Genomic DNA, 18,592 nt, shown 5'->3' with positions numbered 1-18,592 from the left:
CAAAAAAAAAAAAAAAAAAAAAAAAAAAAAAAAAATATAATCCGAGCAGATTCAATAGGGACCTCGCACGGTCGTGCTCGGGCCCTAAATAAAAGCCCACCATGCGGCTCGCATTAATCAGGTTTTCTGAGGGGATATAGATTTATTTTAGGTCAGTTCATTTCAGCCATTGTAAGTCCGCAACCATGCTGAAACCTCATAACTCCACATTTGCTGGTGAATATGAGACAGCGGGGTCGAGGCAGCAAGTAATGAAAAGAAAATGTGGATAAAAAAAAGAAAAAAAAAAAAAGAAGTGAAAGAGTGAAAAGAGCTGAGAAATTGAGGGTCAATACTAATCCAATACTACACATTACATGTGAGCATCACTTTCAACCAGTATGATCAGAACACCTCCCTTTAAAGAAACCAGATTGGTGTGTGTGCATCAGAAGAGGTCAGATTATACTAAGGGTTATGTTATAGTGTTACTTAATGACATGGAACAGTAGCTAGCACATGAGCCTGTTCTTTATCTGGTTTAGGGTTTAGTGGAATATATCTGGATCAGAATCATCCGGATTTGGAAATCCAGGATCACATAACCCATCTTATTTTTGTGCCGTTTTTTTTTTTCAAAGCAACACTGGATTGGATCACCCGGATCCAGATGCAAACTTTTTAGGATCACCAAATCTGGATTTCCAGTGCTCTAAATGGGGCTACATATCACAGCCTAGGCTGTTAATGATATAAAGACCAACAGGTAGAACGGCCAGCGTGGGGTCACCCTAATTTGAAGAGACAGAAAATGCACAATAACACAACAAAGACCATCTGACCCACAACAAAACCCAGAAAAAACAAAGAAATATACATTATTCACAGATACACTGCGGATATTTTGAGCACGTGTTGTCCAATATTTAAAATAAAGATCATTCAGAGAGCAGCTTTTAGCTTTTAGGAGGTGATCTCAGAATGAGGGACTGACTGGACCTGCAATAAGCGATGAACTTGTTAAAAACTACTTTTGAATGGTTCACCTGTGATGATTGTGCCTCACTAATAAGTGACAGTTGAAATTAAGTACATTAATCCTGTTTGATAGTGACAGCTGTTTACTGTACTGAATGGCTTATATGTAATGTCTAATTAATCTACTTTATTATAATAAAATTATGACATATTGTTCCTAAAATCCACCCTGAATCCACCCTTCTGTTGGGATCAGGACAATCCTGATTTCTTAGATCAAGGGGATCCTACAAAAAAGTTTTGAACACCACAAACTGAAGGTTTGATCCAGATCAAAACCAGGATTGGATTAGGTGATCTGATCCGATTTCAGAATCCTTGTTTTTTTTGTTTTTTTCTTTTGAACAACCTATTTTCAAGATTTGATCCAATCAGATAGCCGAAATCCGATCATATTACTTTTGAACAACTGGGCCCTGGACAGCGAAGCAATAAGGATCCGGTCCTGCACCACACCGGGCTCAGGGACAGCTTCCTCCGTCAGACCACCAAGCTCTCAAGCTGTGTGTATTACCTGTACACAGCTGTCATTACACATTTAAACACTGCATTACTTTCTACTGCACTCACTGGGGTGCGATTTTCTTTGGCGGGAGTCATTGCCAGCGACTGCTTCACTGTTGTTTCACTGCCTGTTCATTTGGCAACTTCTCCTTCATTCATAAAACCAAAGAATCTTATGAACACGAAGCCGTCAATTTTCATCATTTGAAAAAAGGGAATCCTCTTATTAGGTTCCTGAAAATGCCAAATGCAAAGGGAGTGGGGAGGGGGGGGGGTGGACATCAGTAACGGCAGGTTCCTGTGAAGGTGTTTTTTCTTCTCTTCTCGCAAAATATAAAAAAAGCTACGTAAGTTTAAAAAAAAAAGTTGATTCTGTGGTGAAGTGACGTGAAGAATGTGAATTACATGTTTGTGGTAACAGATCCAAGACTCACCAGGTTTTCATTTCAGACATTTATTTTAAATTACCCTTCTGTTGAAGATTTATTTCTGTAATTATATGTTATTTGTGTAAGCGTGATAATTGGAACCGAAAATTATCGTCCATTTCCACACACACATATATAGACATCTGAGGCATTTCTTTTATATGCCAGAATTGAGCGTGTGTGATTCAAACACATCACTGTGTGGGAGGAGAACAGTTAACTCTTCTTCACCCTGCCTGTACAGTGTCAGTGTGGACTGACACTAAACTGTCGTCCTCACACACCTCAAACTCTGCACTTCAACAAGTAACATGTCACATTTTGATTTATATAACGTGAAATGTGGGCGGACAACTAAACTTAGTTGCCGTATCAGTGAGTCACTGCAGTCACATCGGGGGGAATGAAAGAAATCCGTCAGAAAGCAACAAAACAGTCAGATTTCTGTTAAAGCAGTGTTTCTGTTGGTTATTGCTGAACAGATTATTTCTGTAAATGCAGGCCTGTTGTTTCACCTGAAATGATCTTATGGTTTATATTTTGTGTATTTCTGTTATCTGAAGTTCGATTTCTTAAGATGACAGCATCACAGACATGATTTACATACAATGAGTGTGTCTCAGGCCTGATTTCGTCTCAACAGCGTGTTATTGACCTCGCAGGTGCACAGAATGTGGCTAATTGATTGATTGATTGAATGATTCTCCAGCTTTTATGGCACAGTAGAGTGTGGGCGTGTTGAACAGGGTACAGTCTTTCCTTCTTGACGAGCAGAGAGTGATTTATAGTCTTGAAATAGTCGCCATTACATCTTTAGTCTTCATTCACATTCCTCTGTGAGTATTATTGTGACTGTACTTCAGTAAAGTAAAGTAAATAAAGCAAAGAGGAAATAATGAAACAACAAAAGCCTTAAACTGAACAGTTAGCAGTTGAGCAGTAAGTTATTTTACTTAATTAAAAAGCCCTGCATTAAAAACATAAATTTTATCTGTTTTGATTACAGGTAGTAAAATAAAGCAAAGTAACTAGTGCGTATTTCCCTCTAAAATGTAGTGGAATAGAAGTAAAAGGTAACATTAAATAAAACACTCATGTACAATTACATCAAGTGCAAAAATCAGCAAAACAAAGTGACACCATACTGCAAACATCAGCCAGCGTGACGCAAATATGATGAAACTGAGAGACAGCACCAGATAAACAGAAAAACAACAACAGATAATTAAAATCAAGACATCAACATCAGAAAATTGACAGGAGACGATCACTAATAATAATAATATCATCAAATCAGCTCTTACCTTCCTTGGCAGCGGGGATTGTGGGTAGCGGCGTGGTGGTGGGGGGCTTGGTTGGTGCTGGAGTCGGGACGGGTACTGCATAGAGAGAATAAACAAGACACACATGAAGACAGGAAAACCTGCAATTATGACCACATGCATCTTAAACCAATCACCACATGCTATACGAGCCCCAAATTAAATCCCCACCATTAAAAAAAGACATTAAAAACTACAAAAAGGAGTAAAGAGAGAACCTCAGACACACAGTCACATAGATAACGTACAGAATGTGTTAAATAACTACGTTCAGCTCTGTGGTTTCAGCTCCTGTGCAATTTGGTCGATTGATCGCGGTTTAAATTAAACTCCAACTGTTTTGCTTTCAACTCTTTACCTTTAGTCTGTGTGGGGGGGCGGAAAAACTAGATAAACCAGCTGCCCCCTCCCCCCCCCACAAACACACACACGGTTTATTAAATCAGTGGCGTTTAGGCAGTAAATCAGCTACCTGAAGCTGTGAATTACGTGTGATGGCAGGTAGGGAGCGTTCACTAGCGGCTGCTGCCTGCAGCGATGGGGATAGTCATTTGGAGAAAAGGCTCTGGCTTTCATTTGCATCAAAACAAAGCAATAAATCACTGTGGAGGCTCTCTGCAGAGCTACAGTACGGAGGGGAGCAGCTTCAAGCAAACAAATATCTGCTCTGGGGAAGGAATATTCTCTCTTTTCCCTTCCTTTCTTTTATCTCTGGAGTTATTTCTTAGTCCTGCTTTCACTTCTTCACCCTGCCTCTCCTCTCTTTGCCCTCAACCGATTAATTTCAGTATAATACGGAAATGAAATTCTAGAGACTCCAAATTTGTCCCTGAAAGGTAATCCATCTCAAGAAACATTGTGCCTGCTGAGATTTTTGCCAAACTTTAGATAGGTTTGCCGCGCCATGCAGACTTTACAGATCAGTTTACACCTTCAAATACAACACAATGCGGGGACATAGTAACTCTTGCTAACTACACTACAATTGATTCTAATTTCTCAAGTTTCTTCATGCTTTTAGCGCAGATCTTGTTATTTGTTTAAGGCGTTTTGTTGTCTTTGCTCTTATGAAAGCACTTTGTAACACTGTTTTAAAATGTGCTCTATAAATTAAGATTATAATTATTAAAGTTTATTTAGTTGGCTGCTGGAAGCAAGTGAATTTGCATAGCTGATGCTGAAACATTGAACTGCCTGCCTGAGGAGGAAAGAACACTAAAAATCTTTTGAAAAAACATCATTGATAGGAAACTGATGGATGAACATGGAAAGCAACAAGATTTGTCAGTAAATATCAGCTGAGTTAAGTTCTAGCTTTAGCTAAAAAGCCAACTGACTAATATAAACACAACCGGTACCAATGTTAACATGTGACTAATAACAATTACTAGTACTAGCTTCTTTTACTAGTCATCTGTCTTCTTCTAATTTAGCTGACGCTTTTATCCAAAGCGACTTAATGACATAATCTGTGATAGAGGCACTCCTGATCTAATACAATGTAAACACCACAACTGATCAAACTGATTAGTAACATTTTCAGTCGAAATCAGCAAATATACAAATCAGACACACTCATATGTACTTGATCAGGTATGTGATGGTAAAATAGACTGAAAACGATCCCAGAAACAAAATGAAAGAAGACAGAAAGACATAAAAGAAACTGTATCCACACAGTTTGACATGTGATGGACATTCACTCTCAAATAAGGTTTAGAAAGGCGGGTTAAACTTGACGAGTCTTCATCTATGCGTTAAAGCCGGTGAGAAAATGTTATCATAGCTAACAGGAAAACGGGTGTATGTCCCTTTAAACACTGCAAACTGTCACTGTACAGTGTCCATTGAAAATGAAAAAGAAAAACAACAACAAAAAACCCAGCCCACCCACACCAACAACCTCGCTCCCTCGTCTCCAGACACTGGGGCTTGATTAGTGTTTGGGGCTGCCGGTGCAGAACAAACGGCTCATTCTGAAAGGAAGGATTCAGCTCTCATCGCTCCCACAAGGATAAAAGATGTTTTATATTGAATATGACGTGGTCGTCCTCCTAGCCTTCTTTTATACACAATGACAGCTGACAGAAGTTTCTGTGTGTGTGTGTGTCTGCTATATTGTTATTATGACACATTTATGGGTGCATTGAATTGGGAGTCTGGCACAGTGTACGTAGGAGGTAAAGTGCCTGATGTGTCAGTGGTGTATGTATGAGTGTCTTTGTGCATTACAGCCTCACATGAAGGGTGTGTGTGTGTGTGTGTGTGTGCGCAAAAAATAGTTTGTCAGCATATCAGCTCTAAAACATCTCTAAAATTTAGAATCAGATAATCCTAAATATGGCAATGCCATCCTACAATTTTATCATATCTCATCTTGAGAGACCAAAAAATTGGGGTCATCATCATCATCGTCGTCGTCGTCATTGGGTGTCTGTTTTGAATTGAAAAATTGAAAAGAAAAATCACAGCAGGCTTTCTGCAAGTATACACATAGAAACATGCTTCTACTTACAAACTGTCATTAACAATGTTGTGTTGTGTGTTTTGCTGATAGACCTGGCACATTTATGTCCAAGCTGAATCAAGTCTCAAATGTATGTTTCTGGATTTAAATCTCACTAGTCACTTGTGCAGTGCCCATTCACAGGGACCGATGAGACGCCTCCCTGCGGCTTTTTAGTGCAGTGCTTGTTCTAAATGTGCGTCTCGCATCGGTCTCACTTACAGCATTAATGACACAAAAACACCACGACGAGCGTGTAAGCCCCGCCCCGCCTCTGCGAGCGTACCCTGTCCCCTTGCTGTTGCAGAGCGGAGCAGCTCACGCTGAACTGTAGTTTATTGAAAGGGTTTTAATTCTGAACGTTTCGCATTTTCAAATTGCACCAAATGTGACACTGCACTCCGTTGGGTCTGCGACAACACATCCACGATGACCGGTTGAACGGTCCTCAACATAATTGAAATACAAACAGACGCGCACACACACACACACAGATTCCTGCCTTTATTAGAAAGAAGGTGAAAACTCTTAAAGTTAAATCTAACGCTTATGGCTATGAACGTCCTACTTATTTCAGATTAACCAACAAGCAATTTTGTTTTAATAAGTATAGTGGAAAAATGGAATAGTAACTGAATTTTCTCCACATGTAAAGATACGTCTTAAAGGGTCTCAGAGTGACACCACACACACTTTATTGTGTTTATTTCTGTCAGTGTTTGAATGTGCTACCTATGAGAAGGTGTACTCACGTGTCTTCTCAGTAGCAGTGACTGCAGGCCCTTCAGTCCCATCCAGCATCTGAGCGTACACACTTATCTTATACTGCGTGTTGGGCTTCAGGTTGTTGAAACAGTGTCTGTTGGATCCTCCTCCCAGCTTCGTCTCCTGCTTCTGACCGTCTGCAGTGAAAATACAAAGATCACCTCGTTATCATTCTGGAAAGGCTGAGGGTAAATATTTTATTTGCACATAAAGTATTAGAGAAGAGACACAGTAGTATTTTGTATGTGTAAATATGTTGCACTACTGAAATATGTCTCAAAACCAGTGAGTCACTGAAATGTTTCCTCTTGCTGCTGGTGCCACTTAACATTTTTTACAAACTAGGCCTCTTATTATAAATGTATTATTAAGGTACATTGGTCTTTGAGGTGAGACAGAGAGGAGGGTACAAGGATTCTCCAGGCGCTGAAATGTTTGTTTGGCAGAATTAGATTGTTTTTGGATGTATGTTGCTTCACATCGGAAAATTAGCAAATGTAAAAAAGTGCACACACTCAATCACATCAACACAACAAACTTAAATCAATCAGCTAAGGCGACAAGCAATTGTGAGTCATAAAGATGACCTGTCTTCTGATGGACCAGTGACAGAGGTTGTTGTTTAAATTCCTCTGTATATGTGTCAGACGCGGTTGATAATGAGGATTAGCATTAAATATAGAACCATTTACTGACTCACACGATCTCCTTCACTCATGTTTGTCATTTAGATGTTTCTTGTCCCTCAGGACTGTTTGTCAGCAGCACAGTTTGTGTTTCTGCCCACACAAAACTGAATAAACATAAACTTTTATTACAGACAGAAATAAGTAACGAACCAAATCCAATTACGGGAAAAAAATAATAATCAACATGTGTTTGATGTTTTTCGTTCTCCCCATGCCGGTCAGGGTCCATCAGCAATCTGTCAAATACTTTAGAAAAACGTGTTATCCGGCAAAATACAAGGCATTCACTTCTACAACATCAATACAGAGGGCAGGTGGAACAGTTTAATGAGTTACTACAACTGAGGCTTATAATAAAACTACCAATATAAAACAACATCCAAACAGACTGATTTTAATTCTGCGTATGTGTGGGGATTTTCAACAACAAAACTAATGCATTTATTCAAAAGAAGAATGCATGGGAAAGCAAAAATCTGTTTAACTGCTGCAGGAAGGGAACTTGACTCAGCCATTACAGACAATTCTGAATATATTAAGGTCCCGTATCCTAACTGAAGGGCAGAATCCATTATTTTATCAAGTCCCCAAGAGCTAACAAAATATATTAACAGCTATAAAAGGTCAATTTCTTCTTAGCTCATTGTATAAATTTTGAAAAACTCACAGTTAAGTTTAAAAATAACAGTGAGGCGGGAGGAAATGTGGGGGAGATGAGTATCTTTAACAAGACAGGCATTTAATGTCGTCTTCACACAAACACGTGTACAACATCGTAAGCTATAATATCAAATAATAAAACTGGCTATAATCAGGAAATGTATGACTTTCAGTATTTGATGTCACAGCCATAAGGTTTAAAGGAGACCTATTATACTGCATTTCCAGCCCTATTTTGTAGTTCTGTGACTCCTTTAAGGTAGCTTTGCATGATTCAAATCTCATACAAGCCCTTATTTCTGCCTCTTTCTGAAACAAGCCATACTTAACATAAACATCCGACATTGAACATTATAGATATGAGAGAAAATACGGAAAAGCATGTCACCTTTAAGCAGCGGCAATATAAAAGTGATAATTTAAAAGAAGATTAAAATTGTGTTATTTTCCCCCTGCAGGAAAAGGTGAATGGTTGATCTGAGTAAACTCCAGTTGGATTCTGTCCTACAGGAGGATTTGTGAAAATACACTTAATACCAACTCTTCATTTCTCCGTTCTTTATTGATCTCCTTTTCCCCCTAATTTGCCTCCCTCCCTCTTTATTTCCCACCCATCCGAACCAAAAACAGGATAATTTCAGTTTCATTTCTCTCTTTCTCCTGCGGGAGACACATTTCTCTGATAATTATTTACCAGCTGCGCAAACATAAATCCTCATTTGGCTCTATTGTGTGTTGAGAGAACCAATAACTCGATGCTCCCTGAAGAAACACAGGGGAACTGCAATAATATGTGCTTTTTATGTGATGCTAATGATGGCAGTGTTGTTGCTGGAGGCCTGAAGGTGATGAATAGCAGCCATTACCGTTCTATTTGGTGGATGACGGCTGTATTAAAAGTCAGTCTTACCTTTGAGGTGGTGACTGAATGGTGGACGTGTGCAATGGAATCGGAGCCACACCATCTGTTGTTTGATGTTATTTTGGTGTGTTTGGAGTGTGTTATCAGGTTCAAACAAATGGGAAAAATCATATTATTTCTGTTGGCGCTGCGCCCGGTGGCTGCGGTGAACCAGAACCGAGAACATAACTTTCCTAACTGCAAGGCTTGTTTTTTGGAGGTGACTTTGGTGCAGAGTCATTTTTGACAGCTGAAGTAGGAGATGAATACCATGGAAGTAAGAAATGACTTTCATTAAAAGTTTAATAAAGGCTCTGGAGGTAAATTCAAGAAAGAGGCGAAGTTTCTTAAAGGCCAAAAGGGTCTATTGTGCAGTAGATCTGTTATTTTCCCCTCAACATCCAGCATTTTAGTGTCTGTTTTTCTTCTGCTAAAAGCTCCGTCATATCAGAGGTGGACAACATTGATTGAGTGATATCTGATATTTAATAAAAAGGTCAACTCATTCGTCAGCTGCACCCTCGTCTAGTGCACAGACACACGTCCAAGGAAGCCCATTTGACAGGATTTGGGCAGCAGTGGAAGAGGTGAAACCTAACAGGAAGTGTTTTAGCATGTCTTGTGTAATTTATAATAAATTGGATAGCGTAAGTACATATAGTTCTCAGTTTATGCGTACGCCATATACGCCACAGAACCTCCATATTCCTATGTGTTGGCATAACACCGCAGGAGATCAGCTGTTTTAATCAGACTATCAGCGGTTTATGGAAGAGAAAATGAATGAAAGAAATTTTAAATGAGTAACTGACATGGACGCCGTTCACTGTGGAGACAAGTGGATGCCTTTTTGAACAGAAGAAGAACTTTTAGAGAAATATTTTCTTTAAAAAAAGTGATGTTTGATCTCTTTCTGACCCAAAGAGCTGATCTCCAAAAGCATTATACAGTGCACAGCCAAGTTGAGCTCATGTATAGGAATATGGAAGTTCTTAGGTTGAAGAAATATAGTTAGAAAAGGAAAGAAAGCACTGAAAATATTTAATATATAGCACACACTTGAAATTATACTGATTTTGGTGATACACTGACTTTGGATACATACATATAGCCCCACTTTAAAAATCCCAAACTATCCCTTGAAATTGGATAAAACATGCAAAAAAAAACATGTCCCCTTTTGAAAAAGTATCCAAAAGTCCTTTTTTGGTTGTTATAGTTTTGTGATGTTCTGAACACCGGATCAGTCCAGATGTCATTCATTAGGCTATAAACAAAAACATTTCTATCAGCAAGAGATTTCAGATGGTTTCAGAAGTCCAACAACGGCATTTCACATGTGACTTTCTTAGCATTTCCGCCTGAGAAACAGCTCCTGACTTCACCACAAAGTTCAGAGGTCATTCACTTCAAACATTTCACAAGTGACATTCAAAAAGTTGGGTTTGATTGTCACTTATTCCACTTTATGCGACTTCATTTTCACACTCCCTCACACACACACATACTGAACTTCAAACAGAAGCACTTGTTCTGTTTATTGTTTCTGTGAAATGATTGTCTCACAATCAGAGAACAGGCTGCGTTTGCAAAGAAAACTTCAGAGAAACTTTGATGAGAAGGAAATAATTGTGAATTATTTTTATTCTATTCTCTTCTCACCTTAAAGTTTACTTCTCAGAATAGACACAAGGCATAATTACTGTCATCCCTGTTATGAGAACATCTCATCCCAACACACTTGGCAGCCATAATACCGACCTTTTGTCTTTTTTTCCGGTATTTTACCTCACGCAGCAAATGTAAATGTCACCCAGACTGCGATCCGTAAGCCTGCCTTGTCTACAGAGCGGCTCAGTGTCTGATTGCGCAGCTAAACCTTTAAGACTGTCAGCATGCCTCTGATAGGATACAACAATATCTTTGTTATATCAGGCTGCTTAGGAATTCAGAAAATTGGACACTCTCACACTGAAACTCCCACAGATGAAAGCTTGCGGGGATAAATGACCCCCCTCCTACCAGCACAGACATGGAGAAGGATATCTGAAGAGGACAATCACAGCTGCAGATACAACATTATGTATCCCACTTTCTGGCTGATGTAGTGGTAGTGTTGCAGTTACATCTACAAACCTTGCCAGCCTGTCCTTAAAATCCACCAGACATCCAGAGAAGTGTGCCAAAGGAATGAATATTTGTCTGCATGCATGTTATTTGTATTTGCATACATCTCCCCTCTATAAAAAATGATTAGATGATCTTTATTATCTCACAGAAAGAAATTTGTTTTGTAGCTAGTACATAATAAAAATTATAATAATAAAAAACACCAACAAAAACATGTTGAAAGTAACAGGATATTTTCTTGAAGTACACATTCAGAACTGATGATCAATTTTAGTTTTATCTCTGTGCCCACTGCAGAAAAAGGGACAGTTTAGCATAGCTTAGCATAAATATTAGAGGCATCAACAGTGGTATAACTAGACCTTCCACTAAGCTGTTGTCTGTAACTTAAATATTTCTATTGGCACATTTATTAAATACACAAAACATGTAAATGTTAATAAGATGTTAGGAGAGGTATTTATAATCAAAATTTAGCTCTTGGTCTGCCACTTTGGTTTCACAGGCACGCGATCTTACAGTGATCATTTTCTGCAGTTTGTGTTCTATTAACAAATAACACTTCAGCTGGTCTGTGGTCTTTATACAAACTGTCACTTTGATTTATTCTCAGGATTTATTTGCAACACAGGAGGTTCAGTCACTGGGTTTTACAATACTGAAAATGAATTTTGGTACATGTTTTTCGTTTGAGCAGACTGGGGAAACATATTAAAAGGAAGACCAAGATAAATGTGTAGTGCAACAAATGTTCCAGGCTGAACTCCAACTTCCCAACAGCTGGATTAATTGCTAGTCATCTAACACCTGTGGCATGAGGGATTGCATGTAGAGGAAAGCAATGAAAAGAACACCATGCCGCTGAGTACTCACTGAGCAGCGACTCGATGATCACTCTGTAGCTGCTGGCGTGTCGATGAGGCTGCCACTGGGCGCACAAACTGGCCATCCTCACCTGATACACGCTCAGGTTGGTCACCCCCAGGTACACTGCAGGAGGGAAAGAGAGAGAGAAATAATTTCTGGAGTGGTTTTTCCTGGAAGAGCACACCTTTTCAGTAGCCCTCGTGGCAGCAGTGAGCACAATACACAACCTTAACACTTGGGTGTTGCACCCGGTCCTTCATTCACTCATTGCCAGCTACCTTGGTGTTATTATCCAACTCCTGCTCTCTTCTGCTCCAGGACCACGCTCACCTGCCCACAGGTCCTTTTGAAATCCTGCCTCACCGTTTCGACACCAACAAACCACAACTCTGAACAGGCTAGGCCCGCTCACTCCTGAATTATAACTCTGAAACACTGATAAAAATAGTATTGCGATCTAAGAACAAACTCCATGCTTCGTCTGAACTCTAAAAATATGCGTTATAGCGTTGTTAGCATTCTTCTCTACACGCTGCTGTAATAATAAAACTGTATATAAATGCACTGAGCTCACATTTGACAAACCACAAGCCACCGTGTTTCCAGTTGACAGATTTAAAAATGTATGGCCAGCGGACTTCAAGGACACCGACATGAGAGTTATTTACAGACGGAGAAATATAGCTTCTCCGTCTTCGCTCCAGAAGTGCGGCAAACACACACACACACACACACACACTTTATTTATGTTAATGGTATGCACTTTTATCATCCAACTTTTGAAAGCATCACTCGTTCTGAGTTATAGCATGCATGTTCCTGTGAGTTGGTAACGGCCTTGTACATCACAGTATATTTTACCTTCCCTCACACGAAACAGAACCTTCTCCAGCTCAGCCACATAATCTAATCTGCATTATTTTGGACTCCCTACAAATGCATAATGCATCTCTGCATAATGTTTATGTAAAAATCTTCCCTAGGGATTTAATTAGAAGACACAAAGTGATTCCTAAATCAGCATCTGAACAGCATAGTGCAGATAGTGAGAGACAAAACATCCCAGTAGTGGTGACTGCATATGCTTTTACTGATAATTTAACTTCCGGCGCTTTAAGAATTTTTTATTTTTTTTTTTTAAATTCACACTGAGGAAAACGTTCAGAAACATCTGTTTCAACCATGTCATCTTTTGCTGACATGGTTGAAATCCACCTTCAAATCTCACGCTCCATCTTACCCTCAGGAGCAGGACCCCAAGACACTTGTACTCCTTCATCTGAGCGCTAAGCTTTTAGCAGCGAGAGTGGCCTCAGACTCATTTAATCTGAACTCACAAGAACTCACAGTCCCTTAAGCCAGCCTTGAAAATCGGGTTTCACCGCGCACATAAGGAGAAACTTCGCAGATGTTTGTCTCTCTTATCTCAAACATGCACACACTACTAGAGAGAAAGAAAAGGAAAGGAATGAGAAATCATTTATTCTTGATGAGCACACCTTTTCAGAGGCCGTCGTGGCAGCAGTGAGCACAATACACAACCTTAACACAATTAGGCTGCCACCTGAGCATCAAGGCCCATTATCATTATTTGAAAATAATGTTGCATCACACACTATTGGATATTATTACGGTTATGGTGTCCAAGGGAACAATGCAACACCTCATGGGGAAGCAGATGTAATGTGGACTGACGTGCTGTACTTACTGTAGTAATGCTGTGTAATGAGAAAAAAAAACAAAAGAAAAAAGGCATAAGTCCGGATGAGAAAACGGCTGAGGAGACGTGGCCAACATGGATTGTTCATTCTTCAGTGAGAACTGGGGTCGAGCACTAAACTGTCAGTTTTAACAGTAGTATGCTAGCAGTGTTGACCATTGCTATGAGATAACTGTTGAAGTGAATTGGCGCTATATAAATAAAATTTCATTGAACTGAATTGCTTGGCAACACCGTCAGCTGCTGCAGGACTAGCGTTAGCTTGTAAAGCTTCCGTCTCTTTATAGACTTGGCTGCTGTGGTGCCGCTCGAAAAATACTGCCAATTCAATCCAGATTTTAACTCCTAGATATCCAACATGTTTGATATTTTTGGTGCAGATGAGTCTGCGAGCAGCAGGGAGGTTTAACATTTTATCTGCAAACCCCTCACATTACCAGATAATCTGGGCCGAACAAGGCTCCAGACGAGATTTCTTCTCCGACTGACAAGAGGAGTGAATCGGGGATTAATCGGCTCCAAAACTCCTGTAGTCTGAGCCCGACTTTGAACAACTCTATATTTACCTCTATGTTGAAGGAAGCAAAGTCGCTTGGTTAGGTCTCAGCCAGGAAATGTGCTCTCTGTTATTTTACTGGCTCCATGCACCTATGATTACTTTTTGCTCTAATTATCATAATATTTACATAACATTTACTTATTTAGCTGATGCTTTTATCTACAGCGGCTTACAATGACTATGTATGTGTCACAGTGGGAATCAAACCCAGGTCTCTCACACCATAGGCACGTGTTTTATTCATTGCCACTCCCTCCCACACATCACAACTTTCTTGTCTTCTTTTGTCAATATTATGGTTTTAACATTCATCCAGTTGCTTTTGCAGTTGAGACCACAAATGATCAACACAGCTATTTCAGCAGCTATTTCTGCGTATTGTTTAAGTCTTGACACGTTCTGGTCCTTTTACAGAATTTTTTCAGTTACACAATTTGAACTAAATGTTAAGTATAAAGGTATTACAGCCTACTTTTTGTCTGTGATACTTGTGCTGGTGTGTGACATTGAAGCATCAGTCCACTCATCTCTACTGGTGCATCGGCTTCATTAACATGCTGCTGAGCAATGTGGATCCCACTGGCCTCATATCATTATACTCCCTTTTCAACTCCACCCATCTCACAATCTTTCTTCTTCCTTTCCCCATCTTCTTCAGGTTTAGTCCCCTTTTCCCCACCCTCCCAACTTGTCCTTCAAAATCAACCAAGAAGTGCTTAATTGTCATGCAGGCAAAGGAAACTGTGGCTCCAAAGCAAAGTGATGTGCTTGAGATCCATTTAAAGCTACATGTCCAAGCATTGAGCTGACACTCACAATGAGAGCTCTTAACCAGAGAGACATTAGAATGGATGAAAGGGGGGGGGAGGGTTCAGTGTCCTGCTCAAGGACACTTCCAGAAGACACATGCTTTTTGTCGGTCACAGTGGCTGAACCGGAGACCTTTCAGTTTAAAAAAGTGTATTTCACCATTAGGCCAGAATAAGGTGAAGTGTTTAATTATCATGCCGGAGAGAGAAATCCAGGCTCTTACTCAAATGGTACTTAAGAAGCCCTGATTGATCGAACTGGGCCAGACACTCAAAGAGCCTCGGGAAGTGTCCACATTGCCAGTGAGATAACTTGAATCTATTGCATCTACAGTTCATTTCAGGGCTGAAATGTAATTAGTTGCCATTAAAAGCGTCAGATGGATAAAGATATTGCAGTCTCCAGGTGTCTGGGCTGCTTCTCTGATTAGATTAGAGGAGATAGTTTTACTCAGTTACAGAATAGACAGAGGAGACCAATAACAAGGTATTTAAAAGATCAAGTTTAAAAAATGACAACCAAACAATGATCTGACAGCAGTACTGGTGGCCCTAAAGCCGATGATACATGGGGGCAACTTTTTGAGCAATGTTGCTGGTGGCAAGTCTGACTATGTTTTGAACGGACAGCGGCGGGCAGGACGGGTGGCGGAGTGGTGGGGGAAGGGGATTAGGGGAGTAATCTTTACTCATTACCATTGACGGCAACATTGCCCAGCACCATTGCTCTAAAAGTTGCTCCGTGTATCATCAGCTTAAGTTTCATTACGATGTGGACAAAGTTGTCTTGTATATTGTGTGTTTCCTTTGTGGCAGTAAATTTTCTACATTGAGATTTTATTGCTTTTTATAAAAACTTGCTAATTAGATATATAAATAATAATTAGACACTGTTAATGTAGTTGCACAACTTATTAAACACTATTATTGTGTAATAAAACACAATTCTTAAACAAGTGCAGATGGTAAATGTACAGTTTATGGAGACTGTCCACATCCTGTGGCGCTAACAAGGCAGCAGCTGAAAACTCCTCTATGGAAATATTTTAATCAGCGGTTCTTGTAACAGCAGAGATGGTCTCAATAAAAATTTCAAGACTGTATCCTATAATTAGCTGGGACTGCTGCTAAGAGAATCAGATGGGTATGAAGGCATTAACGTCTGAAGTGTTTGACTGGCTCTTCTAATTTTCTCAAACTTCAGCCGGCACTGACATGGAGAGCCAGCGAAAAATAATCTTAATATAAAAGGTAGACTGAATCAAGGGCAACAGCCATGAGCATTTGTTGCACATTTGTGGCATAAATTAGGGGGAAACAACGGCAAGCATTCAAACAGGGATGTAGTTTGACAGGGTAAAATAAAACTGGGCAAATACGATTTGGAATATATCAGTCAGTCACATGTTGAAAATGATTTGATAGCAGTATGGATGAAAGAATTGTTTTCTAATAACTCTTAGAAGTTGGTGGATTACTTAGAGAAAGCATGGATGCGGAGGAAGAGAGCAGGGTAAGTTTTTAGTTGCTCTATTTAATATTTATATTCAGCCGAGGCTGTGATCCGTGACGTGTTTTTCTGCACAGTCAGCAAAATGCACTTTGTGACAAACATCCCCAGATCAACGCTGTGACATCAAGTTACTTACAGGTCTTGGCCCTCCCTGAAAGGGCGTCGCTGGATCCAGTGGTGTAGGAGGCGATCACCTTGATACTGTACTCTGTCCCGCTCAGCAGGTTGAGGATCAGCATGGTGTTCACGTCCTCTCCCACGAAGGTCTCCAGAGCTGGTCCAGGGGCTGCGGAGGGGCGGGATAATTGAGGAGACGCGTCAAGGAGGAGCAAATGGTCAGTGAATGGAAGGAGCAAAGAGGAGTGAGTTCAGAGACGATTCCAGTGAGGCAGGAACTGATGGAAGATCAGTAGGTGGTAGAAAGTGAAAAAGTGACACATACATGAGACAAGAATATGAAAGAATGTGCAGAGAAAATGAGTCTGTGTGCGATTCCCACAGCCCACAGACTGCAGTCTTTAGGTTTTTGACTTGATTCATTAGTATTAATGTTCAGGTTAGCTAAGAGGATCCCTAAAAACATATGCTCATTGAATCATAAAAAAACATTCTAGTGTTCTTTATCTTCGTTATCATCACTGACAGCACATGAACTGTTTGTTTGTCTATGTGGTTAGCTGGAAAACGTGTTTAAGGCACAAGCAGAATATTTTCACCAGCATTTCATAAGAAAATGAAATTGGCTCGATCTGTTGCTACTTACGAGTCATCTTAACTGCTGTGAGAAGAACGATGATTGTTGGTGTGTCCCTCAAACACTTCTGAGATAAACATCTCAAAAACTAAAGCCTAGGTGATATTTACTGCAGATATTCGGACAAATTCTACTTGGCAATTTTCTCTGTAATTCACTGAATATCCTCTGGGGGACATGCGTTTATACTCCCCAGTGAAAATACACTAAAGTTCATGGCTGAATCTTTTCTGTTTCAGACACTCCATGACCTTTCATCACTTTGTCGCTGCTATTAAGGAAATAAAAATCCTCAATATAAACAGCATTCCATCTAACATTTCCTTATCCATTAAATCCTCAAGCTGTGTCTAAGAGGACTCTAGACTTCTTAATTAAAGTTTTTTAAGAACAGTGTAATTTACAAACAGTGCTTGAACCTGTTTAAATGCCCTGCCTGGTGTGGGATCTGTAATATTTGAAAGCCATCAGTATTTATTTTGATTGACACATAGGGCTGCTCGTTTATAGCAAAAATCATAATCACAATTATTTTGGTCATAATTGAAATCACGATTATTGATTGATTAAGGAAACATTGTGCATTTATTGAATTTTTTTAATTGAATGCTAACCAAGAGGAAGACAGCAACACTGTGTATGTGTGTAATCCTGAAATTCTACAGCGGTGCTCCCTCAGGAGATGCAGTTATTTAAACCAACGGTGAAGAAAGTTTAAATCCAATAATACGTTAGAAGACGGGGACACTGTGAATTTTCCAAGGACGGACCAAGTAAAGCAAGGCTTAACGCACCGGGTTTAGGCATAAATAATATGTTATTTGTAAAACTATGAGGAGAGGAAAAGTCCTCTAGCCGCTAGGCTAATTTCTGCAGCATAAAATGCCATAGGCTTAAGCTAATAATGGTGACTAGCAAGTTGTAACAGCCATTACCACTGAAGTAAACATCATAGCCTGGATGACAGTGAGTTGGGGATTTTAGAGAGGGGCAGGGGGTGCCGCTGTAAAGAAAAAGGTGTGCTGGATTTATAACACAAAACTAGTGTCATTGCGAAACAGCAGCGCACAATAATCGTTTTAATTTGATTAACTTGTTTTTGTAATCGTTGGAAGCCAAAATCGAAATCCGGATTAAATTCCGATTAATTGCACAGCCCTATTGACAGAGTTATTGTGTGTGAGCGCGTGTGTGTGTGAATTACCAGACACAGGCTGGTAGACGACCCTGTAGCCCATGGTGGGTGAAGGTGGAACGTCCCAGCTGATCCTGAAGCGGTTGTACCATTCCTCTGATACCCGCAGGTTCTTAGGAGCTGAAAGAGGAACTGAGGAAAACAGAACAAAAGACAAAAAAAGATTTTATGTTTCTATTAAAATGTTGCTTAAATTTGGAAAAGAAAAAAAGCTACATTAAATATATGTATGATGCATTTCATCATCATTTAC

General features: G+C 39.8%; 1 protein-coding gene across 10 annotated transcripts in view; it reads right to left on the bottom strand.

The window, feature by feature from the left end:
- Positions 1-18,592, bottom strand: part of LOC123976249 (collagen alpha-1(XIV) chain-like) — a 270,666-nt gene that overhangs the window by 161,226 nt on the left and 90,848 nt on the right. For 8 of the 10 annotated variants that reach the window (XM_046058229.1, XM_046058231.1, XM_046058234.1 and 5 more), the window contains 5 exons: positions 18,349-18,471; positions 16,527-16,676; positions 11,796-11,912; positions 6,530-6,679; positions 3,254-3,328 (listed from right to left, as the gene is read on the bottom strand). In XM_046058229.1, the coding sequence (XP_045914185.1) occupies positions 3,254-3,328; positions 6,530-6,679; positions 11,796-11,912; positions 16,527-16,676; positions 18,349-18,471 (615 nt within the window). The remainder of the gene's footprint in view (positions 1-3,253; positions 3,329-6,529; positions 6,680-11,795; positions 11,913-16,526; positions 16,677-18,348; positions 18,472-18,592) is intronic. The other 2 variants (XM_046058228.1, XM_046058237.1) reach the window with 1 other exon arrangement.

This window comes from Micropterus dolomieu, linkage group LG09, assembly GCF_021292245.1.
Source record: "Micropterus dolomieu isolate WLL.071019.BEF.003 ecotype Adirondacks linkage group LG09, ASM2129224v1, whole genome shotgun sequence".
In the NCBI taxonomy this organism is placed as follows: domain Eukaryota; kingdom Metazoa; phylum Chordata; class Actinopteri; order Centrarchiformes; family Centrarchidae; genus Micropterus; species Micropterus dolomieu.
This window is presented reverse-complemented; position numbering and strand designations above follow the sequence as displayed.